This window comes from Phodopus roborovskii, unplaced genomic scaffold (genome assembly GCF_943737965.1).
Source record: "Phodopus roborovskii unplaced genomic scaffold, PHOROB, whole genome shotgun sequence".
Lineage (NCBI taxonomy): Eukaryota > Metazoa > Chordata > Mammalia > Rodentia > Cricetidae > Phodopus > Phodopus roborovskii.
The window spans coordinates 12004171-12028849 of NW_026126416.1; the positions used below are offsets into that span (position 1 = coordinate 12004171).

The 24679-nt window shown below is 39.3% G+C and overlaps 1 protein-coding gene across 1 annotated transcript in view; it reads left to right on the forward strand.

Moving 5' to 3' along the window:
• Kif16b (kinesin family member 16B) overlaps window positions 1-24679 on the forward strand; it is a 182505-nt gene that overhangs the window by 107262 nt on the left and 50564 nt on the right. Inside the window, exons 13-14 of the mRNA XM_051183275.1 lie at window positions 22997-23116; window positions 23953-24004. Coding sequence (XP_051039232.1) covers window positions 22997-23116; window positions 23953-24004 — 172 coding nt within the window. The remainder of the gene's footprint in view (window positions 1-22996; window positions 23117-23952; window positions 24005-24679) is intronic.

Consider the following 24679-nt stretch of genomic DNA (forward strand, 5'->3'; position numbering starts at 1 on the left):
CTGTAGAAAAAAATATATTCAAGTAGTTCCATGATTTGTTGACTTGGAATCTCTTGAGTAAGTACTGAGGAATAGGATAGCAGAGTCATATGTTAGAGAAACTTCCATATTGACTTCTGTAGTGGTTGGACTAGTGTGTATCCCCAATGAGCACTGTGTAGAGGTTCCTTTGTCTACATCCTTATCAGTATTTGTTGATCCTTGTTTTTTGAATGCTGTCCTGACTGGCACAGAATGAAATCTCAGAATAGTTTTGATTTGCATTTCTCTGTTGATTAGTGAGGTTGAACTTTTTTTTCTTCATATAATTGTTGGCTTTTTGTATTGTTTTGAGACCTGTCTGTTAATTTTTTATTTTAGTTCATCATTATCTGCTTTCTTGTTTAGATTTTTAATTTGAACCTATAGCTGGCTAAGATTTCTGCGATTTTGTAAGCTCTCTACCCACTTAACAGTTTTTCCTTAGTGAGCAGAACCCTTTTCCTGTCATAGGGTTGCATTTACTTACTGTTGGCACTACTACCTGAGAGCTGGGGTTCTTATTAGGAAGTCCTTGCTTATCTTTCTTTGTCTATGCCTATATCTTTAAATGTTTTCCCTCCTTTTTTGTTTTGAGATTTTATATAGGCTTATAACACTTTGAGTTTGTGTTTGTGCCGAGTGAGTTAGAGGGATCCAGTTTCATTCTTGTACATGTGGATATATTTTTTGCCCAGGCCATTTGTTGAAATGGTTCTCTTCTCTCTGTTGTATGTTTTTGACATCTTTCTCAAGGGAAAAAATCAGATGGTTCACACCATGGGCAACACTGACTGAAATGAGAGGTTTACTAATAGTAAAAAAAGAGGAACTGGATTTGGGAGGACAAGGACAGAGGGATCTAAGGAAAGCTAGGGGAGGCAATGATAGGTGTATATGATCATTATATAATTTAAATGTATGAAATATTCAAAGACTATTATTCAGAAAACCAGATAGGTATATATTCATATGTGGGCTTTCTATTTAACTGACTTACATGTTTGTTTTTGTGCTTTATTTATATTTATGTAGATGAGCACTCTATCTGTGTGTATGACTTTATGTCAGGAGAGGACATCAGATCCCTATAAATGGCTGTGAACTGTCATATGGTTGCTGGGAATTGAACGCAGGACCCCTAGAAGCTCAGCTAGTGCTCTTAACCACTGAGCTATCTGTCCAGATTATTTTTGTGCTTTTATCATTGCATTTTTATGATTGTGACCTTGTAGTATAACTTGACAGTATGCATGTTGATACTTCTAGCTTATCTATCTCATCTATCTGTCTGTCCATTCATCCATCCATCCATCCATATTCTGGGAATTGAATTTAGGACCCCTAGAAGCACAGCTAGTGCTCTTAACCACTGAGTCATCATTCCAGACTGTTTTTGTGCTTTTATCATGCTATCTTTATGATTGTGACCTCGTAGTATAACTTGATAGTATGCATGTTGATACTGTTAGCTTGTCTATCCTGTCTGTCTGTTTGTCCATCCGTCCGTCCATCCATTTATCCATCCATCTGTTTTGCTTGGGATTGTTTTGGTTATGCGGGACCTTTTGAGTTTATACATATTTTTTTTCCTTACTATTTTTGTGAAGAATGGCAGAGGAAGTTTAATGACATTACTTCAGTTGGATATGTAGGTTGATTCTTGTAAGATTGCAATTTCACATACTAATTCTTTCATTCCATCAGCATGGACATTTCCATTGTTGTGTATCTTAGGTCTCTTCAATGTTTTAAAGTTTTCATTATGGGGGGTTCTTCACATTCTCTATTAGATGACTTTTAAATTTCCCCACCCCTGAAGATCTATGAATGGGATTGTTTTCCTGATTTCCTTCTCTGTATGTTTGTTATTAGTATGTACCCTTTTGGGTATTCATTTTATATCCTGCTGAAAGTACTTATCAGATCTAAGAGTTTTATGGTGAAGTCCATGAGGTCGTTAATATACAGAAAGATGTTATTTACAAATGAGGACATTTTTACTTCTTGTAACTGTATCCATTTTATTTTTTTCTCTTACTGTTCTAGCAAAGTTTTTAGTCACTATATTGAATATGAATGAAGAAAGTGAGAAGCTTTTCTTATTCCTAATTTTAACAGGAATATTTTGAGTTTCTCCTCATTTAGTAAAAATGTTGGATATATGTTAGTCATGTATAGACTTCATTATGTCAGAAACATACTCCTTCTGTTTCCAGTCCCTTCAGGGCTTTTACATTTTGTCAAATGCAACTGTAGAGATAATCATGTTCTTTCTAATTGTAGTAGTTTGTATAATGCCCCTTCAATCGGCGCATATATTTGAAAGCTTAGTCATCAGGCACTATTTTAGAAGGCTTAGAAGGATGAAGTGATATGGCCTTTTTGGAGGAAATGTGTCACAAGGATGAGCTATGAGGTTTCAGAAGCCCATGCTAGTCCCAGACTCCTTTTCTCTCCTTCTGCCCACAGATCATGATGTAGCTCTTAGCCTCTAGTCTAGCCCCACGAATGCTGCTAACCTCCCACCAGGGTCATAATGGACTAAACCTTTGAAATGTATAAGCGAGCCCCATAAATGTTTTCTTTTGTAAGAGTTGCCTTGGTCATGGTATCTCATCACAGCAAAGGACTGTGACTAAGATACTGTCCTTGAGTCAATTTATGTGATATATTAAATTTATTCATTTGTAAATTGGAACTGCATATCTGAAATGAAAGCAACTTGATCTTGGTAAATGATTTTGGTACGTTCTTATATTTGGATGACAAATTCTTTATTGAAAACTTGTTCATCTATGTTCATAGAGGAGATTAGTATGTAATTTTCTTTTGTTGTTGATGTGTCTCTGTTTTGCTATAAAGGTAATGCTAGCTTTTTAAAAATAATTTGATAGCATTCTTTCCTTTTCTATATAATGGAATGGTTTAGGAAATATTTCTTTAAAGGTCTGATGGAATTCAACACTGAATCCGGGCCTAGAAATTTTTAGTTATGAGATTTTTGTTGCTATGATCTCATTGCTTGTTTTTTTTTGGGGGGGGGTTGGTTTTAGAGGCTGCCCAGGAACTAGCTCTTATAGACCAGGCTGGTCTTGAACTCACAGAGACACAGAGATCCGCCTGCCTCTGCTTCCCAAGTGCTGGGATTAAAGGCGTGCGCTACCACTGCCCGGCATTTTATTGGTCTTGTAAAATTGTACATCTCATCTTGTTTACTTTTGTTAAGCCATGAGCATCCATTTTTCTTAATTTGTTGAATATAGTGGAACATAAGTTTTTATGGTATTTTCTAATCCCAAAAGCAAGTCCTAATACCAACTTCATTGGTGTCTGTTCTAAACTCTCCCTTTTTAACTCTTATTTTTCAAAATTTATTTTTCTTTTCCTCTTTCAATAGTTTTGCTAAGGATTTGTCAGTATTGTTTATTTTTTCAAAGAATCAACTTTTTGTTTTATTGATTTTTTTTTATAGTATTTCCCATTTTATCAGTTCTGCCCAGATATTCATTATTTTATGTACTGATTCTGGGTTTGGTTTTCTGTTGCTTTTGTAAGGCCCAGGTACATTGTAATTTATTTGTGGTATCATTGTTTTTAGTGTAGTCACTTGTGGTTGTAAATGTCCCTCCTAGGACAGCTTTCATTGTGTTACCTATGTTTTAGTATGCTGTCTTAAGATCTTCACTGGATTCAAAAATTTTTCAAGTGATCCATTCATCTTTCAATATTGTATTGCCTCACTTTAATATGTTGCTTTGTGAAGGTTGACCCTCCTTTCCCGGCACATTTCTTCATGATGTTTCTACCTTGTTCATTACCTCAGGGGCTTGACTGATCCGTTTCTTCTGGAGAATTCTGCAGACCAAGTTTTAGTTCGTAGTCCTGTGACACCTGCTATGTCGTTCCCTGCAGTGTGACTCACAGAGGTGTAAAGAAACTCTGTACCGCTCAGCTACCCTCCAGCTCAGCAGCAGTTCTTGTATTAAATTGTATTTCTTTCCTGTATTTTTATATTTTATGTGTATGTTGCATGTCTATGTATTATATGCTTGCAGTGCTTGGAGGCCAGAAGAGAACTCAGATCCCCTGGGACTGGAGTTATAGAGGGTTTGTGCGCTTTCATGTGTGTGATAGTAATGGAAACCAACTCTTTTGGAAGATCAGCCAGTGTTCATCACAACTGACACATCTCTCCAGCCCTGTTCCAGAAGTATTTTAATAGTTAGATTTACTAAAAATTTTATTTCATGACTTTATTTTCTATTATATTCAGAAATTTTATTTTGTGACATAAAGAAAAGCATTTTATAACTTTTAAATATTTAATTCTTTAATATATTTAGACTCATTTAGTGCACAATCTGAACTTGATTCTATCTCTGAAATGTTACACACGTCATAACACATATTTACAGTTGGGTTTCTCATGATGCAGTGCCATCCAGTGTTTAATCTATTTAGGTCTAGTTCTTGTTTAGGCTTTCTCTGTTGCATACTCATTCATTTGTGTCACTTGATTTTTATTATCCAACTTGATGCTGCTTAATGTCAAGATCCAGATGAATATACTCATGGTTTCAATTTTTCTTATATATCATTGCCATTAACTTGATATTATTTCTGACTCTTTTTGTCATAGGTTTCCATAGTTAACTCATGAGAAGGTAACTGAATTAAAACTTATTCTAACTATTGACAGGGCCACTATAAATAGCTTGGCTCTTTGCTGTTGACTTAGGTGCTGCTTATGAATCCACGTGTTTATCTGCATTTTTCTTCATATGTAGTTTGTATTTCCAGGATTTATGGAGAAGTACTTGAACTAGAAGCTACATTTATAGCAAGCTTATAAAATACTCTTTTTTTTTTTTTGTGCCTAGACTTCATGTATTGGCTCTAAACGTGTCCCACAATGAAATTCACTTAGAATTTGTTCTCAAACTTTTTTTCCTTTCATCTCCACTTTTGACCACCATATCTAGTCATAAGGTTTATCAGTACCATGCTTGAGTGGTAAATGAAATTGTTCCTATTAAAGTGGCAGCCTTCCTGCCTTGGCTGCTACCTGCAAGGTAGCCTCCCCATTCACATGGCATCCCATTTTGTCACCTTGCCAGTGAGGTCTTAGCTTTAGCCATTATGGATGGATAGGAGAAGTGTTGGTGTGTTTCATGAACTTCCGACGTGGTTACAGATCTCTTTTTCCCTCTCCATGCCCCTCACCATTCCATGAGATGTTTATGTATCTCCCTGGTCCACTAGCATCTTCTACTTGGTGCTATAAATGTTGCCCAGCCTTTATACCTCCTTCTCTCCATCCTCGTCTTCCTTTTCCTTCTCTTCTCCTTCCTATCTTCTCCTCCTTCTTCTTTTTTTTTTTTTTTTTTTTTTTAATAGCACCTCAAACTTGTGATATTTCTACCTCTCCCTCCAGACTGCTTGCTGATGTGAGTAAAGTCTGTGGTCCAACCCCTTCACAGCTTTCTCTTCATCACAAAATATCAGTCACCTTTTTGGACCACTTATCACCTTTGCCTGAGGATTGCTGGAGTTGGAAAGCTAGTCTCTGATCTGAGTTCAAGATGGCAATTGAAGGCATCACAGTATTTTTCCTCATCAGAATGAATCAGTGATTTGTTCTTTGTCTGCAATACTAACTGATTACTGAACTTGGAGTGGAGTCTTTTATAGGCATAGTAAGTTTTGTTAGAGCAAGGGGAACTTACAGTGAGCACACAAAAGAAAGTTTTAAGTGTCCCATATCTAAGGCAAATCAAATAAACCCCTGAAGAGATGTATTAAGCTCTTTGCTCTTTCATGTGTTCAAGTATTGTCAGTGATTTCAAGAGTTTAAAGATGCTCACTTAGTTTCCAGGGGAGCAGGCATTTTATATTGGAGTGACTGCCTGGTGCTTTACACTGGGAAGAGAATTTGGAAAACGTAAGGTTCTTGTAGAAGAGATAATGTGGGGCTAGAGTTGATCAATGTGGGTGGATTTAACACTGGGCAAGGTCAGTTTTTTTTTTTTTTTTTTTTCATGGTCAGTTGTTTTTTTATATCTAGTATTTTTCTCAAATTTGCCTGTGAGTTTTAAATAGGTGCACATTCTATCCAATATGCACGACCTTCAGAAATCCAGCTCCACTTAGCATGTTTACTATGTTTAATCCTAAATTAGTGCAACACCCAAGATTTAAATGGTATATTCTCATATAATTAAATTAGCATTTCCTCTGTTTAGCATCTAGAATCTAAGCTTTTTTCTGTCACTGAATCTGGCAGCTATATTCCCACATAGTTTTTTTTTTTTTTTTGTTTTGTTTTGTTTTGTTTTGTTTTTAAATTGAAGATATAGTCTATTTTAAGGAATTGTTCTAATTTTGTAAATTTCCATTCCTTAACATTTCTGTATTTTAATTGGGTTAATAATGCACAAATTGACCACATTATCAGGGCATATGGGGATGCAGACGTGAAATGTCACCATGGGTAAGAGTTAATGGAATCAAGATGGGGGAGGAGAAATTTGAAGCCCTGAGGTGTGCAGTGACATTTAAAAAATGCCTTCTGAAGCCAGACTACTGGTTCATTAGATTAATTAAAGTGGAAACTAACCCCAATCTGGTGGCTTGATAATGACCACAGAGCTGTTGCCTTTAGAATCTTCTGATGTTTACCATTGTTCTTGTTAAGATCACAGTGGGGTTCCTTTATGGTTTTACCTAAACTTTTGAATTTATCTTTTAGCAAAGAATTGATTTTTAGCTGTCCTGATTGTTTCCTCATGGTTTAGGTGAAGCACAAAGGTAAATTTTGTTCACATTAAAGATGACAAACTGCTTTTCCTGTGAGATGACAGACTTCGTTTTTTGTGCCTTATCCATCCATCATACTTTTTATGGGTATTGTAGACATCAGAGCATTAACAACAGATTCTGTATTTCCCTGGTCTGTGGGCTGTCCCTTTTAGGCAGATTCCTATCGGAAGCAGATTATCTACCATATCGATGGTCAGTTTCAGGTTTCAAAAGTATAAACTCTCATGTTTTACTAGATTCAATACTTGTAAAGTTACAGTTGAATAGATTTTAACATTTCTGAATGTTTGCATTTAATTTGTGTATTTACTACAAATGTTTTGCAGGCCATCCATGAGTCATGCTGCATGTCACTGAGGGAGTTCCTCGTGCTTATTTGAAGTAGTACCCAACACATGTTCTTTACTGGGAGTGCAGACTTTGACACAAAAACATCACAGGGACATCAGAATTGACTTTTCTAGAGAAAGATCCTCTCTCTCTGCTTAAGATATTGGAGAGTACTTAGAATTCTAAGCCATATTTTACTTTAAAAATTGTTCTTTTAAAATTATGATTAAATTAGCTTCTTTAGGGTTCTTTGTGACAGTGACTCTAGATTTATTAAGTGAGTCCACATATGTATTTGTGTGTGTGTGTGTGTGTGTGTGTGTGTGTGTGTATGTATGTATGTATGTGTGTGTGTGTATATATATATATATATCTTAAGAATTAAGAATGTGAACGTATGTATATCCCAAGAATGAAAGTGTAGATGAGTAGATTCACACATAAATTTATTTCTGAGGCCAGGTCCTTTCTAAGGTCGTCAGTACATATACATTTGTTACAGATTTGAGGAATAGTGAAGATAAGAATGAATAAGCATATGTGCTCATAACATTTAGTCAATCCCGCTGTATAGTGGCCCTACTTACCATTTTCAACTTTAGAGTGAAAGCGTTTTGTATTTATTAACACCTTTACTTCTATTTTGAAATCTGAATTTTGATTGCACTAACTATAATGTACATTGCCCTATTGCTGGGGAATAGTACTGACTTACAAGCCAGAGCCTGTAGTGTTATCATGAGAAGAAACCACTCACGGGGGTGTGTTGTTAAAGGTGGGTGATTGCTATGTTAGATGGACCAAATGCATGTATGATTTAAGGTATGTTGAACATAGATGGCTTTACTGAGATAAATCCATCATAGTTCCTGTATCATCTGTATTCATTGCTTTTCCCTATACATTTTGGCCCCAGAAAAAAAGTTTTTTTTTTTCTTTTTGTTTGTTTGTTTGTTTTTAAACCTCAGTTGAGTTAACATAGAAATTGTATTGTTGTTTCTAAAATAAAAGTAAAAATAAATCCCTAATATCTGTGTGTTCTTCTGGCCAGATTACACTGAAGAGGTTTGGGTGGTCTGTGTAGGGCACCAAGTGCTTCCTTTAATGCCTTAGTTAATGTTACCAGCACACAGAATAGGGCCTATGTCACAAAAACTGAGATGGAGCAAGATTAAGAACTTATCCAAGGTCACAGGGCATAAGTTGGAGCTCAGGATGCAGTCATTTGGATGAAAGACCCTGCTCTTCCAAATCCCATCAAGCACAAGATTTAAAAATCCTGGTACCCATCAGTTTTCAAGCTCATTAAGAGTCCTGAGGTAAGACCCCAAACAATGTGCCAAACAGGACAGGGCCCTACTGGTAAGGTACCTGACCTAGTTTAAGATGTCAAAGGGCTTACTGTTCAACAGAATCAGAATCAGAGAAAAACATGTTTCCCTAAAGGAGATGCACAAACCAAACCTATACTTTCCGTCTTCTGTTGTTGATAGATCTTAGGGGTATCCATGGTGTTGCAAACCAAGCAAATGGCAGCAAAGTGCTACCATGGTGCAGAGGGCCTTGAGTACCATCTTGACCACAGTTATCTGTAAGAGAATTGAACTTGGTAGCAGGCCATCTTTCCTTTCACTGACTTATACTTTGAGTGGTTTTTAGGTACATAATCTTCTATTGGTACACTAGTTTATACATAGATTGTGTAGAGGAACATTGTATTTTCCCATTATTTATGCCTGGCTGATGTCCTGTGTTTGTCTAATACTGATATTAAATTTGAGGGAGTAGGAGGAATAGCACATGGAGAATGTTACCTCCTCTCTATAGAGTAGACATGATGAAAATGTGAGCTTCATTTTCTCTAATTGAATATTTCTTAGCGTGTTTTGTTTACTGAAACTGGATGGATATATTTGTAGGTAACACATTTGTATTAATGAAATAAAAACATAAAGATGGGTGCTTTAACAATGATAAATAACTGATTGGGAGCTGCCTCTGTGTGGAAATGGTTTGCTGTACAAGTATGAGGACCTGACTTCAGTCCCCTGCACCATGGCAAAGCTGGGCGTGATGGTGTACCCAGCAATCCCAGCTCTGTGGAAGCAGAGACACAAGAATCTGTGAAGGTTTCCTGCCTAGCCAAATGGGCGAGATCCAGGTTCAGTGAGAGACCCTGTCTCAGAGTTAGGGTGGAGACACCCAGTGTTGACCTTAGACGACTTCATGCATGTACAGGTTCATACAATACAAAAGAAATATCTTCAAGAGAATGCATTTATATTCTTGTTTGTGGTACCCAGAATTCTGAGATGATCATTTTCTAACCTTGCCTATAAACACCTTATAGCAGCCTACTCCAAAGTAAGTGGAAATGGAAAATGAGAGGTCCCAGCCCATAAATAGATTACATTGTTATAGAACTGTCATAGCATCTAGAGTCTCCTGGCAGCTCTGAAAAAGAAAGCTGACATTTGTGAGGACTGTTGACACCTGCATGTGTCCTGTAGGTACTGAGTGTTCCTTAGCATACCACCTGAAAAACATTTTAGAATCCTAGAGGCATCAGAAACCTATTTCTACCAATGGCTTGAATGAAGTTGAAATCTCAAGAGACTGCAAATATGAATCACAGTACCCTGGGTAGAGTGTGCAGATAGCCCATTTCCAGACTCCTGGCCCATGAACACGCAACTGGAAACTAATACAACCTTTTATTTCTATGCGCTTTGGCTTTTTAGCTTTTACAAGCTTGCCCAGGACAAGTTATGGATGATAGCTTTGTATCAACAGAGGTAATTGCCTCTGTGACTGTGTGGAACATCTCTCTCTCTGTGTTGTTATGCTGAGTGAAGCATTTGCCATATGAGTCTGTTTTTCGGTTGCTGTCACAAAAGTTTTCCCCTTAGAACAAAGAAGATCTATACCATCCACTTGGGGTGAAAGCTTTTGAGAAACTGGCTAAGATGATTTGAATAGCATAGCAGTAGAACAGTGTGTTTGCCATGGCTGGGTTTGTTCTTTGTGTCAGTGTGACCAGTGGGAGGCTTTCTGAGGAAGGCAGTGCACCTGCCAGAGTGGGCAGGTGCAAAGGGGAAGAGCGAGACTTCAGGGCCTGCACCTCTCAACCGTTTTAGCCTCATGAGATCATCATCATTAGAAAGCCTAGGTGTATTTTATGCAGTGTTTTTGTTTTTAATAATGTTTAGTGTTGCTTGCTTCAGTGCCAGATTGCCTATGCCTGCTTCTCATTTTGTTTTTAAGTCTGCGCATGCTCACAGAAATAGCAGTGGATGAAGATGTAAGAAAAATGTGCCAGATGACACACGAGCACACCCTTCACTTGTTGTGTACCCTCCTCTTGTTGTCCCACACCTGCCTTTCCTGGTCAGTTTCCCTCCTCGCGTCTCTTCAGCTGCTGCTGCAGGGCAAGAAGTCATACTGAATTACTAACATTGAACAAAGATTTGGAAAAACTTTCAAGTCATTCATAAAAGGAATACAACTGGTAGCCAAAAATCTAAATGAACCAATGGCATACTATAGCTTGAAATGCCACTAACAGGACGCCCCCCCCCCCCAGTGTGTGTTACTGGTTACTATTTGAAGGTAACCATTAATACTGATTTCTATATGGAAAAGGCTATTTGGAGTGTTTCTGAAATCTTCATAAAGGTTATAACATTTTTCTTCTCTGTATGCTTTATTAAAATTATGTTTGTGTTTTCTGTAGCTGTTTTTTCCCGTTGCTCTACAGTTGTGTCTTGTGTCTGCATGTTACTGTTTCTAAGACTCGGATGTCTATAACACCAAACTCTGAGGATGCTTGAGTCCTTTGCTGAGGATGCTGAGGCACAGAATGTTGGTTGGTGTTTTATTTAGAGGATGTTTAGAGAAGGAGCTGGTAGTGTTCAGCATAGCCACAGAAAGGCTGCCCTGCACAGTATGTAGAAAATCCTAGTGCTCAGCTAAGAAACTGCAGGGAGAAAGGACCTGGCAAGAGAAAGGGGTCTCAAGCAAGGCATGCTTGAGGGGGGTTTGTTTCATTTTAATGGGGAATGGGTGTGGTGCTAGGCATTCTGTAAATTGGATTTCTTTTTTTCCTAGATGCTTTTGATTTGTAACTGAGTGTGCAGATGTGGAACAAATGGCGATGGCGGATGAACCATGTATTATTTCACTAGACAAAACTTGGCAATTTACCTGTTGTAAACTCTTGTGTTTCTGGCTAGTTTATAGGAGTTGGTTGGCTTTGCTGTAAAATAAACTGTGATGCAGTTTTGAGCCCATCTTTCCCTGGACTCACATATATACAGTATAGCAGTTGGTAAACTTACTACAAAGAGCCACTGAAAAGTAACTAGTTCCTCTCCCCAGCCCCTACTGTGCATGATGCGGTAGATCCACTCTGCTGTTGTAGCAAAAGGCAGCCATAGACAGCAGATACATGAAGGAACACAGAGCTCATATTCCAGTAAAACATTAAGATTTCAGATTCATACAGTTTTCACATGTCATGAAATATATCCTTTTGGATTTTTTTTTTCAACTCTCTGAAAATATAAAAATTATACTCAGCATTTGAGCCCGGTCTACCCTATGATTGTAGATGTCTCATCTCTTTGATAGGACTTCAGGGTGGCAATGGTGACTCACATGGTATAGATATTATTTACCTGTAGATGATGCCACCAAACAGCTTTCCACAGTGAGACAATATCCAGTTCATTAACCCTTATAAACAAATATGTTCCATTTGTTTGGTTGTCTGAGATAGGCTCTCATCTTAGTAAATTGTTCAGGTTAATCTTGAACGCTAGGTTCACATGATCCTCCTTCCTCAGCCTCCTGAGTGCTAGGAGTATAGCACACCCAGTGTGTAAATAGTATTTTAATGAATGGAGGTTGGAGTTTTTGATAGCCTAGGAGTTTTCTTCCTTTTAAAGCTTTACTGGTCATGTTTGTGAGACTTAGACAATTCAGGTAAGTGTCTTGCTCATACTGTCCCTGTTAGCAAAACTTAAGTGTGTGATTGAACATGCTTCAGGTACACTTAGTGTTTGGGGCATTGCTTTCCTGCTAATGGCTCAGACACGCAAACACAATTTATGCCTTGTCTCTCATTTCATATACCCTTGACAAGTTCTATAATGTTAGTCACATGTGCTTTCCTTTAAAAAAGCTTTCAAATGTGATTTCTTGTTTTAAAATTATATTTGGGCTTTGGAACACCCTCCCCTGCATAATCTGAGTTCGGGTGCCCTTTTGATTCACTGCAGTTTATCTTGCTGACGGTTGATTAATTATTTTCCTGAGTGTAGCATATTACTTCCAGGAATACTAGTGCAAAATACAGTTGGCTACCATAGTATTTACGCAACCAAGATAGGCATTTATATTCTCATTTTGGATTTTCTGAGGTAGAGTTGAGCTACAGTGTAGGTGACATGAACTCTCAGAGGGATTGGGCTTGGGTGGTGGACAGTTCATAGAGGACAGTGTATTCAGTCTGTGTCACAGGCCTGGTATGGACTTTGTTTTCCTGTCTGGGGCTATCCTCATTTTCCCATGTTTCTTGTTGGGATATAGACTCTCTCCTGCATTGATATGGGTTCCTGACAGTCATCAGCCCTCAGGTTATGCAGCTATTTGGACAAATTTGTTCATCGGACTTATTAGGTTTTGACAATCCAGTTGGATATTCTGTTATTATAGAAAAGGGGAATTAATTACACTCTGCCTACTCCATTAAAAAAAAAAAAACTAAGCAAGTGGGCTGTGGTGGCACATGCCATTTATCACAGCACTCTGGAGGCAGAGGCAGGCAGATCTCTGAATTCAACACCAGCCTCATCTACAAAGTGAGTTCCAGGACAGCCGGGCCTGTTACACAGAGAAACCCTGTCTGGGTGGTGGTGGGGGGACACACAACCAAACAAACCAGTTTTATTTCTGGAGAAGCAAAGGACCTGCTCATCAGAGGTGATCTTATATACCAACAGAAGGAGCCTGTGAGGACCTGGAAGGGTTCATGGTGAACCAGAGGTTATTAACCTCTGGATCAAGGCTGGGAGGCAGAGATAAGCCAGACGTATACCATAGCTGAGAAATAAGAGCAAGGCAGCTTTAGAAGACAAGAGTTTAAGGCCCCTGTCAGACTGAGGCTTTCTTGAATATGGCATCCCACTTAAAATAATCCTTGCATTTAGCTGTTCACCCTATGCCGAAGTCTGTGCTCTATAGAAAATACCCTTGTAGAGCTGCCTTTGTATCCTCCTGGATATTTTAGGCTCCCATTTAGGTCAAATATACTAAAGTACTTGTGCTCCTAAGATCCTGCTCCATTTAAAAAGTCTAGTTAAATATTAATGTGAGGAAATTTGCTCTTGCATATTTTCACACATAATTTCTTTAATTGGTATTATGTATTTTGCATAATTTAAATGCCAGCATCTGGATGATTTGCTCAGCAAAGAGGACTGTTTCATCAAAAAGACCTACACAGTATCTTCTCCTGACTGCATGCCAACAGTTAGGTCTTGTGCTTAAACAATTCCCACAGCGGGGAGTGTGATGGAAATGGAACTTCCCTGAGAGTCCCTGTTCATTAAAAGGACAATATCAACTATATTGAGGGGCCAACTGCCTGTGCTTCCAGGAAACTTAGATTTCTTAGTTCCACAGAGTAGATGATAGCCTGGTCCTTCTCTTCCCACTCCTGCCCTGCTGAGTCCTGGGACTGCCTACCATCTGTTCTCATGTGCTCCTCCTGACCAGAGTAACATCTGCATTGTTTAAAAGTCATCAGAAAACAGCGCTTTTGTATTCTCCCTTCAGTTTCCGTAACATCACAGGTGACCTTCTTTCTCCCTGGTTTGAGTTTATAGGTGCAGACATGTTAATGTTTTTGATTGTCCTTTAGAATTTTTGCTAGATTTCACTTCCAGCTTCTGACTTCTTCTGGCCATATTCATTGCTGTTTTGAGGTTCATGGGCTGCTCTTACCTGTCAAGGGACACAAACAAAATACTGATCAGTGACAGCCTTGGCCCTGAAGACTACTCATTAGTTTGGTGTTCATTGGCCCCATCTTGAAGAGATAGCTGATGTGATAGGATGCTGGGAGCCTTATGCAGAGTGGAGGGAGAAGGGGCCTCAGGGATGGATAAATGAAGGGCTAAGTGAGAAGAGGGCATCACTTTACTTTCAACACATGGAAGACCATTGCAGGGTTTTAGCCTGCCTTCTGGAGCCTGGGAGAAGATGGCCCTAACTCCTATATGGGAAGAGTGTGTGGTGGTAAGAGGAGGAGGACAACGGTTATGAGGATGATGATAACAAACTACATTCACCATGGACCTGTCAAGTGGGGCTAGGTAAAGGGGAGGGGCCTGTCCTGTGCTTTGAGACAGAGAGATGGGAGGAACTGCAAGTAGGCTCTTAGTACTTTTCCTTTTTAGTTTCTTCCTCTGCTTTCTGACTGGAACCCCGCCCCCTCCTCCCTGGAGTCTAATTCAGAAAATAGTGGTTAATCCTCTGTCACTGTCAGGGCACTTCTATATGTGAGGTTGGCCAACCTCTAAATTTGTCCCAAGGGTCCTTTGACCTCTGCACCAACGTTCCAACTGTCCTCTTCAGTGTCCCTGCCCCCTTCTTTCTTTAAGCCCCTTCAGCTCCCAGATCTTTGCTAGATTCATCATTTGTAGTTGCACCCAGTTTTTGTTTTCAAAGTTCTCAAATCCTCCACATTCTCTAAATCAAGACCAATGCCATCTTCCCAGAGAGAGCACGTTCCAGTTTTTCAGCTAAAGTGATTCTCTACTGGCGTCTCGTGTTCATGCACTTGGTTTCCACCTCTGCATCTTTATACTCAAATAAGCTGTCTGTAGAGTGTTATAATATTATTCTTGACTTCTGTACAAAAAAAAAAAAAAAAAAAAAAAACTAGTTGGAGATAAAAATCACAGATTTCAAAGAAATGAGGAAATAATAAAAAGCAACATACACATCTCTGTGGCTATAACAGCCCCATGAAATACACAAAAGGAAGCAGATGAGCAAAAGCCTTACGCTGACTGCTGAGCAGGAGGAGGAGGCAGGAATGTGATGGGTAATCTCAGAAGCCAAATCCATGAAGATCCTTAAATGCCCTCCTCAGTGCGCTCCAGTCTCCAGAGTAACCAGGGAGTTCTTTTCTGTGGTTGACGGGCAGTGTACTGATGGTGGCAACTGTGATGAACAGCTGATGCTGGAAGCCCTGGTGAAAGGTGAGGAAGCTGGAGCTGCCTTTCTTCATCCTTGGAGTTGGTCCTCCCAAGCAGCAGGAGGAGCTCTATAGAGGATATGTAATGTAAGAGAGGGCAGAGCGAGCTCAGAGTCTTCTAGGTGCCTTCTGTAGGGTCCTTTGTTTCCTCTTGATGTCTGGCTAGAGAGAAGTGGGGAAGAACGCAGACCACTCAGTCTTCCGACCAGAGGTGTTAGGAATATAGCTATGGTGAGAGGTGGGGCTGGTGGATTCCATGGTGGGGACAAACAGGCCATCAGGCAGAACTTACATGGGAAGGAAGTTTTATTGGGGAAGGGGAGGGAGTGGGGAACGGGAGAGAGAGAGGAAGGAGAGAAAAGAAAGAGACAGACAGAGAGACAGGCTAGATCTATCTGTCTCCTCAGAGAGATGGCAGAAAGAGAGAGCGGAAGTGGGTGCAGTTTGCCTCTTTAAAGGGATCTCAGCACCTGCATGCAGACCCAGGGTACTGCCTGCCATGCACAGAGGGGCAATGCACTATGTCAGGTTCTCAAGGGGCAGAGCCAGGTTTGCCTGGATTATTACAAGATAGGTCACCTATATGATAGAACAGGAGTCTTGTGTGACGTATGTGGAATTTTTTTATTAAAGAAAAGAAATAGGACAGTTATGTAAAAGGGGGAATGAATATGAATCATAAACTGTCTAAAGACAAAACGATCCTTATTTAGATGAAAACGCATGTCAGGGCAAGAAGTGGGGGGCTTATAGTTCTTTCATTCCATGAAACAGTCTAATGAGAAGCAGGAACTCAATAAACAGAGCAAGATGATAATAAAAAACAGGGGAGATGAAAAAGTGAGATTGTAGACTAAAGAATGATCTTGAGGTCTAAGACAACATTATTGCAGAACTAATAAATAAAATTAGAAACCTCAAGGAAAATAATAGATGGCATTGAAAATCAAGTTACTACAGTAAATGCTGGATAATGTGAGTGAACACAGACAGAATGATCTGGATATTTATGTGGCTGGGAGCTCGAAGAGAAGGACTGAGACAGTACAGTGTTAGGGTAATTGCTATTCCTGGAGGAGATAGTCAGCAGATGCAACAGAGAACAGAAAGTAAGACAGGGCAATTTTCATAAAATGGAAAAACTGAGTCGGCAGATTGGGATAATGCATTGTGTTCTAGGAAAATGGAAAGACTATTCAAGGCTGAGATCTGCCCTAATCATACTATTGAACTTCAAGGATAACAGGATATTTCTTTAAACATGTAAGCTGAAAACCAACTTGTCTGCTATGACTAAAAGTCAGCTTGATTCAATACTTTCACCAGTAACATTCAGTTTCTGGAGACAGTGGAGTCTGACTTCAGTATTTCCTAGGAAAGGAAATGCAGTCCAAATTATGGCCACAAATTGACACCACTGATGCCATTTAGTTTTCAGGATGGGAGGAACACAATTCCAAACAGAAAATGGTGTTCTCACCAAAACATGTATGAAAAAATATGTACACAGTGAATGGGGACATTAGTCAATTCTCCATTTGCTGTGACTAAATGCTTGACAAGGGCAGCTTAGGAATGGAAGGCTTTATCTAACAGTTTGGGATACTATTGTGTGAAGTTTTACTCTTTTGGCTTTTTGGCGGCTCAGCACCTAGCTCCCAAATAAATCTCACATGGAGGCTTGTTCTTAGTTATGGATGCCCATGCCCGGCCTTAGCTTGCTGCTAGCCAGCTTTTCTTATCTTAAATTAACCCTTCTACCTTTTCCCTCCGGGCTTTTATCTTCCTTACTTCTGTATATCTTACTTTTCCTTCTTACTCTGTGGGTGTCTGTGCAGCTGGGTATCTGGTCCCTGATGTCCTCCAATCCTTGTTCTCTTGCTGCTCCTCTTCCTCCTTGTTTCTCCTTCCATTTATCCTCTCTGCCTGCCAGTCCCACCCATCCTTGCTCCTGCCTTGCTATTGGCCATTCAGCTCTTTATTAGTACCATCAGGTGTTTTAGACAGGCAAAGAGTCGCAGCTTCTCTGAGTTAAGCAACTGAAGTCACACACCATAAAATAATATTCTACCACAAGGTACAGTCTATCATGGCAAGAAATCATGGAGGAGAAATCCTAGTGATAGGAATGAGACAGCCAGACACATTGTATCTATATTCAGGAAGCAGAGAGCAAGGGATGGTAGTGTTTAGCTTGATTTCTTCTTTTTACTTAAGTCTAGGGCCCAGTCCATGTGATGGTGCCTCCTGGATTCAGCATGGGTCATCCTGCTCAGTTAAACCTTTCTGGAAACACCTCCATAGAGGTACCTTGATGTATTTCTGTGGTAATTCTACTAGCAATTGAGTTGACAGTGAAGATGTACCATCACAACTGGCCCCTTGATGTGTTTACTCAACTTAGCAAGATATTTTATCAAATATCTTTCAGAATAAAGGTATATTTTTGTTAAAAGACAACAAATACTTCAATTTATTTTCCATCTTTTATATTAAATTATATGCATTTTTCCCAAATTGAAAGATAATCTGTTACTGGCCTTTGTTTTTACAGAAGTATTACAGTCTGCTTGACAGTTTTTCTCCTCCTACCCACAGTAGGCATATGCTACAGCCATCATGGCCCTATCTGGCCATGTTTGAGCTCTGGGTTACAGAAGTTAGCTGCACTTTTTTTTGAGTCAGAGCTACACAGTATCACTAGTTGGTAAAATATGTAAGACAAAAGTTCCACAAAATTCTGACATTTATTTATTGTTAACTATATTGTTAACTATTGTTAACTGTATGAGAGAGAGAGAGAGAGAGAGAGAGAGAGAGAGAGAGAGAGAGAGAGAAACCCAATTTGAAATCATTTCATCTAGTACCAAATAGCAAGCACCCACTGAGTGATTTAATATGAGCCAGGCATGACTATTGCCTCTTAGAAGACTCAGTATGAGCCAGGACCTCATGCAAGCTAAACTCTTGTTCTGCCATTGACTTACACTATATGTTCAATATATGTCTCTATTGGTCTTAGTTTACTCATTTATTCAAGAAAGTGGCTGAATTTTACATGACTCAGTGTGAGAAACTAAGGATAAAGTCATGATTTAAAAGGCTGAATCTTGTTCACTGTAATATGCTGTGGTGGCTACAATTCCCTTCTCTGTGGCAAATAGTAAGTGTCCTTTAGGGTATTCTCAGGAAGCCTTGTTTGCAACCTTTTACCTCATCCCTGAAGTCCCCAGCATATGGCTGAGGTGCTCTATCTCCTGTTCAACACTGAACACGTGTTTCACATTCAGAGACATTTTAGGTGAATAGGTGTCTGGAGGTTGAAGCAAAACACATTGAGCTTATTTTTTTTTTTTTTTTTTTTTTTTTTTTTGCAAATGTAAGAGGCACATTGTTTAAGATGACTTGATGCTGTTTTGACTCTTATAGTCACTCTGAGGTTCCCATTTCATGCAAGTGCATTTCATTGACCAAAAGCTTAGATTTTAACGTGAGCTAGCTGCAACTCTATATATTTGACTTCTTTCTTTGAGGCCCATTGTGCTAGGAGTTATGGGAGGGAGCCAGCACCGATCTGTTAAGCATTCTGTCTTATCCAAGAGGTGTTTCATAAATTATGTATAACAGTAGATGCCACTCAATAAATATTTTATATGTGATAGATATTTTTGTCTGAAATTACTTTTTCACTTGAGCAATGATTTAAACCCTCGTTTTCAGTTTTATGAGGTGACACTTTTATAATATCATGTAGTCGAATGCAGCTTGAATGTCATGGAGCTTTAGGGCAGCATTAATCAAAAATTCATCTGCCCCACTCTTCAGCCTGGGAAACTTTTTTGGGTGTAGGTTTTGTCCATACCAAATATGTATACATATATATATATATATTGGGATGACTGGGGACAAGTAATGCTTTTGACCTAATAGCTTCAAAGTTTTGAATTTCCAATGCTTTCCAAAGTCTATAAGTCTATAAAACTTAATTCAAGGAAGAAAAATGATTTTCTTTTCTACTTCTTTTTTTTGGGGGGGATGTAATCCAAAATAGTTTTTCTATTTTAATTCAAAACTGTTATGATTTAAAATATCCCCTTTCCTTTCTTCTTCTTCTTTTTCTGGTGATGGTTATTGTCCATAGTTTTTGTAGAAAGAAAATACATGTGGCTGTGGACTAAGGAGAGTAGTCACTTTCTTTTCATGTCTGTGGTAGAAACAGCTCATCACCTGGGAGCCTCTAACCTTTATGAAGCACTATTACCTGGTTCAGAGACTAGACTTTTCAGTGGGACATTGGTTTATAGGTAGATCTGTGTGATTAAGTTATCTATATATATATATATATATATATATATATATATATATACATATATATATATATACACACACACATATGTGTGTGCATATATATACACACATATATATGTATGTGCACACACATACATACATGCATACATACATATGAAATTACATGCGTCTCATTTCTATTGGAATTCCACCATCAGGAGGAAAGGCATAGATCCTACCATGAGAGGCAGAATTAGGATTCATTCTATGTAAAGCACTCAATTTAGTCATGATTTTCAAGAGCTTTGGCATCATAAATCAAGGTTACTGAATTTCCCGACCTCAAAGCCTGAGGTTCCCAGCCATGGAATGAGAGCTTGGTTGATAGGGGGGAATAATTGAAGAACAATGATATGCTTCATTTCCTTTTCTAGAATCTAACTTATGCATTGGTCATTTCTCTGCATATCTATTTAATGGTTGTTAAATTATATTGCTTTCTTCCAAGTGATTTTTAGTGTCTTTTTTTTTTTTTTTTTAACCCTTCTTCCAGGGTCCCTTTATTCTATCGCCCTCTTGTGTGGCTTCAGGTTTCCAAGTGAGCATTTGAAACCTAAATGTCTAGGGAAGGAAGTTCTAAGGGATTCCCCACTCTTCATGCTCCATCTCTGAACTTACCAGGAACTCCTTTAAGGGCAAGATTTGAGTTTTGCTTTGATACTAGCTTGAGAGGTTAAGAATCTTTGCTTAGAGAATTCTAGGTGGTATGTTGTTTGCCTGATTAAATGGCACTATAGTACATAGTTTTCTTCCCAAAAGTAAAAGGTGTAAGCTTTGAGACAGAGAAATGTGTCTTGATGGTAAGTGATCATTGGGGAGACATTCACTAGGAATATCTTTGCCCAGAAAATCTGGTCAGTAGCTAGGATCTGCTACCCGGTTAGTTCATCCATCACATCTACAATATTGTCACACGTTCGGATATGATTTAGTTCAGACTCAGCCAGCTCAGTTTCATCTGAAACTTTCACACGGAATTTTTTTAGAATCTGTCAGCTTCCCATCTTGAACCCAGAGCCTTGAATTTAGTTTTGAACCAGTTGGGCATGGAGTGAAGACTTGAGTTTGTTGGTTTCTTCTCTAGGGGATTGCTCCAAGCCCATATATGATATACTGCCCTAACTTCTTATGTCTACCCACTTGGCAATCCCTTGGGAAGTGTGAGTTGAGAGCTTCTAAAGAGGGAAACAATAAGCATGGGAAAAGCTGGTTCTTGACATTTTGTAGTGGAGTGGAGTGAGGGACTTTGAACTGAAACATGAAGGAGGTGATGAGGCATGTTATATAGGAGAATGCTTCTCAACCAAGGCTCTTTGTATACACCAGGAGACACAAGGCAATATCCAGAGGAATTTTTGGTTGCCAATACCTTATGAAGATGGAGGGTATTATCTGCATTAGAGAACAGAGGCAATGGACACTGCCACTGCCAGGTATCCACCAGTGGTTAAGAGTGGCTTGTAAGTGCCTGTAGTAGAGATACAGTTGGGCTAACCAGCAAGTTTTGGGACCACAGGAGGCAGGGATATGATGTTAGTGTGGGTTAGGAAGTTATGAAGCCAGGCTGTACTTGTAAAGCAGTATGGAGACTCAGACTTTTCTCTCAGCAACAGTAGAGAGGCACTTGCATCTCTGAGCTGAATCACCTGCTCAGACATCTCTCTGATTGCTGACTTATGAATTAAAGTAATGGCTTGGGTCATTGTAGCAATCAAGATGGAAGGTAATATTGATTTGGAGTTGGCCGAAATAGTGCAGGGGTTTGCTGTTACTAGATTCGGTGTGTAATGTGGAAGTAGATTCAGCACTTAGTGTAGTGTAGTGTAGAACTTAGAGAAAGAAGGGAGTGAAGTATGGCTCCAGTTTTTCATCTGAGTAAGTGTAAGGAAGACTGGCATTTGCTGAGAATGGGTGCATAGTCTGCAGGCTTGAGAGGGTTTTGTTTTTTGTTTGCTTGTTTGTTCTTTAATATGTTAAGTTTGAGCTACTAACCTGGTATTTATATAGAGCTACTGAGTTAGGCAGGTATAAATATGCAAGTATGGAATTTAAGGGAGAGGTATGTCCTGCCAATTTTGATTGAAGAGTCCTCATCATGTGGATGACTAGTAAGTCAAGAGTCAGGAGGAGGTCCATCATCCAGGGAGTGAGTATGAATAGTGTCCAAAATGACAGCCTCCATGATATAATTTCAATAGACTAGCAGAGAGGCACTGGAGAAGTACAGGGAAATTTGAGGTGTGTGGTGTTTTTTTTTTTTTTTTTTTTTTTGGAGGGGGAGGGGTATATATTTTCTTTGGTAGGGGCTAGAGGGCTATGCTGGACTGAGGGAGGTGATGGGAGCTGTGGTTTGTGTTAGTACTTTTCTGTTGCTGTGACAAAAACACCATGAAGAAGATACCTTGGAGAAGAAAGAGTTTATTTTGACTTGTAGTTTAGAGGGATAAGACTCCATTATAGTGGGGAGATATGGCAGTACAGGACAGCCATGGGAGCAAGAAACTGAGAACTCACAAATTAAAAACGGTAGGAATTTTTTAATCTTAAAGCCTGATCTCAGTGACTTACTTCCTCTAACAAGGTTCTATCCACTACCTAAACCTCTCAAAACAGTGCCACCAACTAACTGGGTACCAGATGTCTAAATACTTAAGACTATGGGGAACACTTCTCATTGAAACCACCCCATGAACGGAGTAGGAAGAACTGTTACAGATGTGTGTAGGTGGGAGTGGTCTGCATCTTTGAGAAGATGATGTGGGGTCTGGTGGTATCTCTCGTGCAGAAATGCTGGGGTCAGTCAGGGAGCTGTTGAGAGCATGCTCAGTACAACCTGATGACCAGAGAGGAGGACTGGCAATTAGGAGACTTGGAGCTATTAAAGTCTAGGCTTTGAAGAAGGGAGAACGATTGCTTTATAGAGGGTGATTGTAAAGTCTTTGCTAAGGGAGATGGCCCTTGAGATTGACTTTGAAAAGGTTATATATATCAAGCTAAGAATTTAATTCATTTTATGTTGAACATTTTATATGTTCCAAGTTCACTTTGCCTACTGCCTGCCAGGTTTTCCACATGAAATTTAAAGTCCATTTTCCTTTCTGTTTCTTTATTATAAGAAATAAAATATGACTTATTTCAAATATCTACAGAACACCTAATATGAAGTTGCCTTTCCCCAAAATAACCTTTTTCTTCTCTCTCTTCTTCCAATTTCAGGAGCAAACGCTCGCCCTCAGGAAAGAGGGGATTGGTGTAGTTCTGGACTCTGAGCTGCCTCACTTGATTGGCATTGATGACGACCTTCTGAGTACTGGGATCATCTTGTATCACTTGAAGGTAGAAACTGCTTAAGTGGAACATTCTAATTTTGTTTCCAGATTTCCCCTTAGACTCCAGCAAGGTTTATTATAATACTTTATGGCCATGAATACAACTATTAAATTAAAGAATATACAACAAATCCTCGAGCCTTTGGGGATTTTCTACAGTTCATTGGGATTCAGTAGCATTTGAAGTGCCTGTGTTTATAGAGTTCTGAAGTTAAATGATGAGTCATCCCTTTTGGCTTCTCTTGTGCAGAATCAGAAAAAAGGAGATAAGGGGGAGGGGGAAAGGCCAAAAAATATGAGGAAGGAAGAAGGACCCATAACTGGAATTTGTTATGTGCGCAGTTGTTGGTTCTTCATGGTAGTTATAAAATGGTACCTTCCTCTTAGATGGTCAGGCTTTGTTCTGAACAATTCTCACTGTTCTAGAGAGCAGTTTCTTGTCAGCTCACAAGGATTACCTCTGTGACCTCGATTTTCATGTATTATCTCTGACCTCTGACTCAAAATGAGGTTGTTTGGTCTCTCATATCTTGCATCTTTGGACACAAAGGAACCCTTGTCCACTGAAGGAGGGACTCTGTAGAAAGGATCTGAGGCATCTTTGAAATTGATGGCCCGAGCAGACTGTAAGAGCTTGGCCTCTTTGAGCAGTTTGCCTCAGCAGTGGTGCTGGCATGTAGCAGACCACATAGGGTATCACTACAGTGTTGAGTACACAGCTCACTGAGGCTGTTGCATGCCCCAGACGCTTCTCATTCTGATGCCTGGCGGATGAAATGCATCACGATGGAAGGAGAAGTGGATGTCCTTCTGCGCTCACTAATACTGAATTTTTCTTCTCAGGAAGGGCAGACTTACGTTGGCAGAGAAGATGCTTCAACAGAGCAAGATATTGGTGAGACTATCAGTAACCTTTCAGTGACTATAAAAGACCATTTTAAATAAACACTCTTCTCAACTGACAGTGAAGTAGTTATAAGAGAAAATGTTGAAGCATATTGCATGGTATATGTATACCTACAATTCTGACCACAACTCAAATAACAAACACAGTTAATTCAGTGAACAAAATAGAAGAACCACTTCCTTCTGCCACCCCACATATGCTGTCTATCCTGCTAGCACAGTTATTTAAATCACAATGCACCTGTCACTCTGTACTTGTCACAGTGATTGATGGAAACAAGCTAGCAGACTTTTATAAGTCAGAATATAGACAGTTCTCTACATAAAGATGATGGCAAAGTATGAGGCCAGGGCCATATCAGAAGGCATGGCCTTCTGGGTGTCCTATTGCCTTCAGAAGACAAACAGCTAGCCAGCAATTCAGCCTGAGAAGATGGCAGCCTGCACAGTGTTCTGAGCATCCCTTAGGCAGCCTGTGGTAGAGAATGTGGTGGTAGTTGGTATATCTGTGTAGAGGGGCACAGTAGCGATCGGGGGAAGAATTATTCCATTTCAAGACCCATTTAGGGTTGCTGGTGAGGAACTTGCTTTTCCATTAAGTATATGCTAATGAGCCACTTGTTAGATGTGTCTCTATACTCTTATGTACTAGAGATGGGGAGAG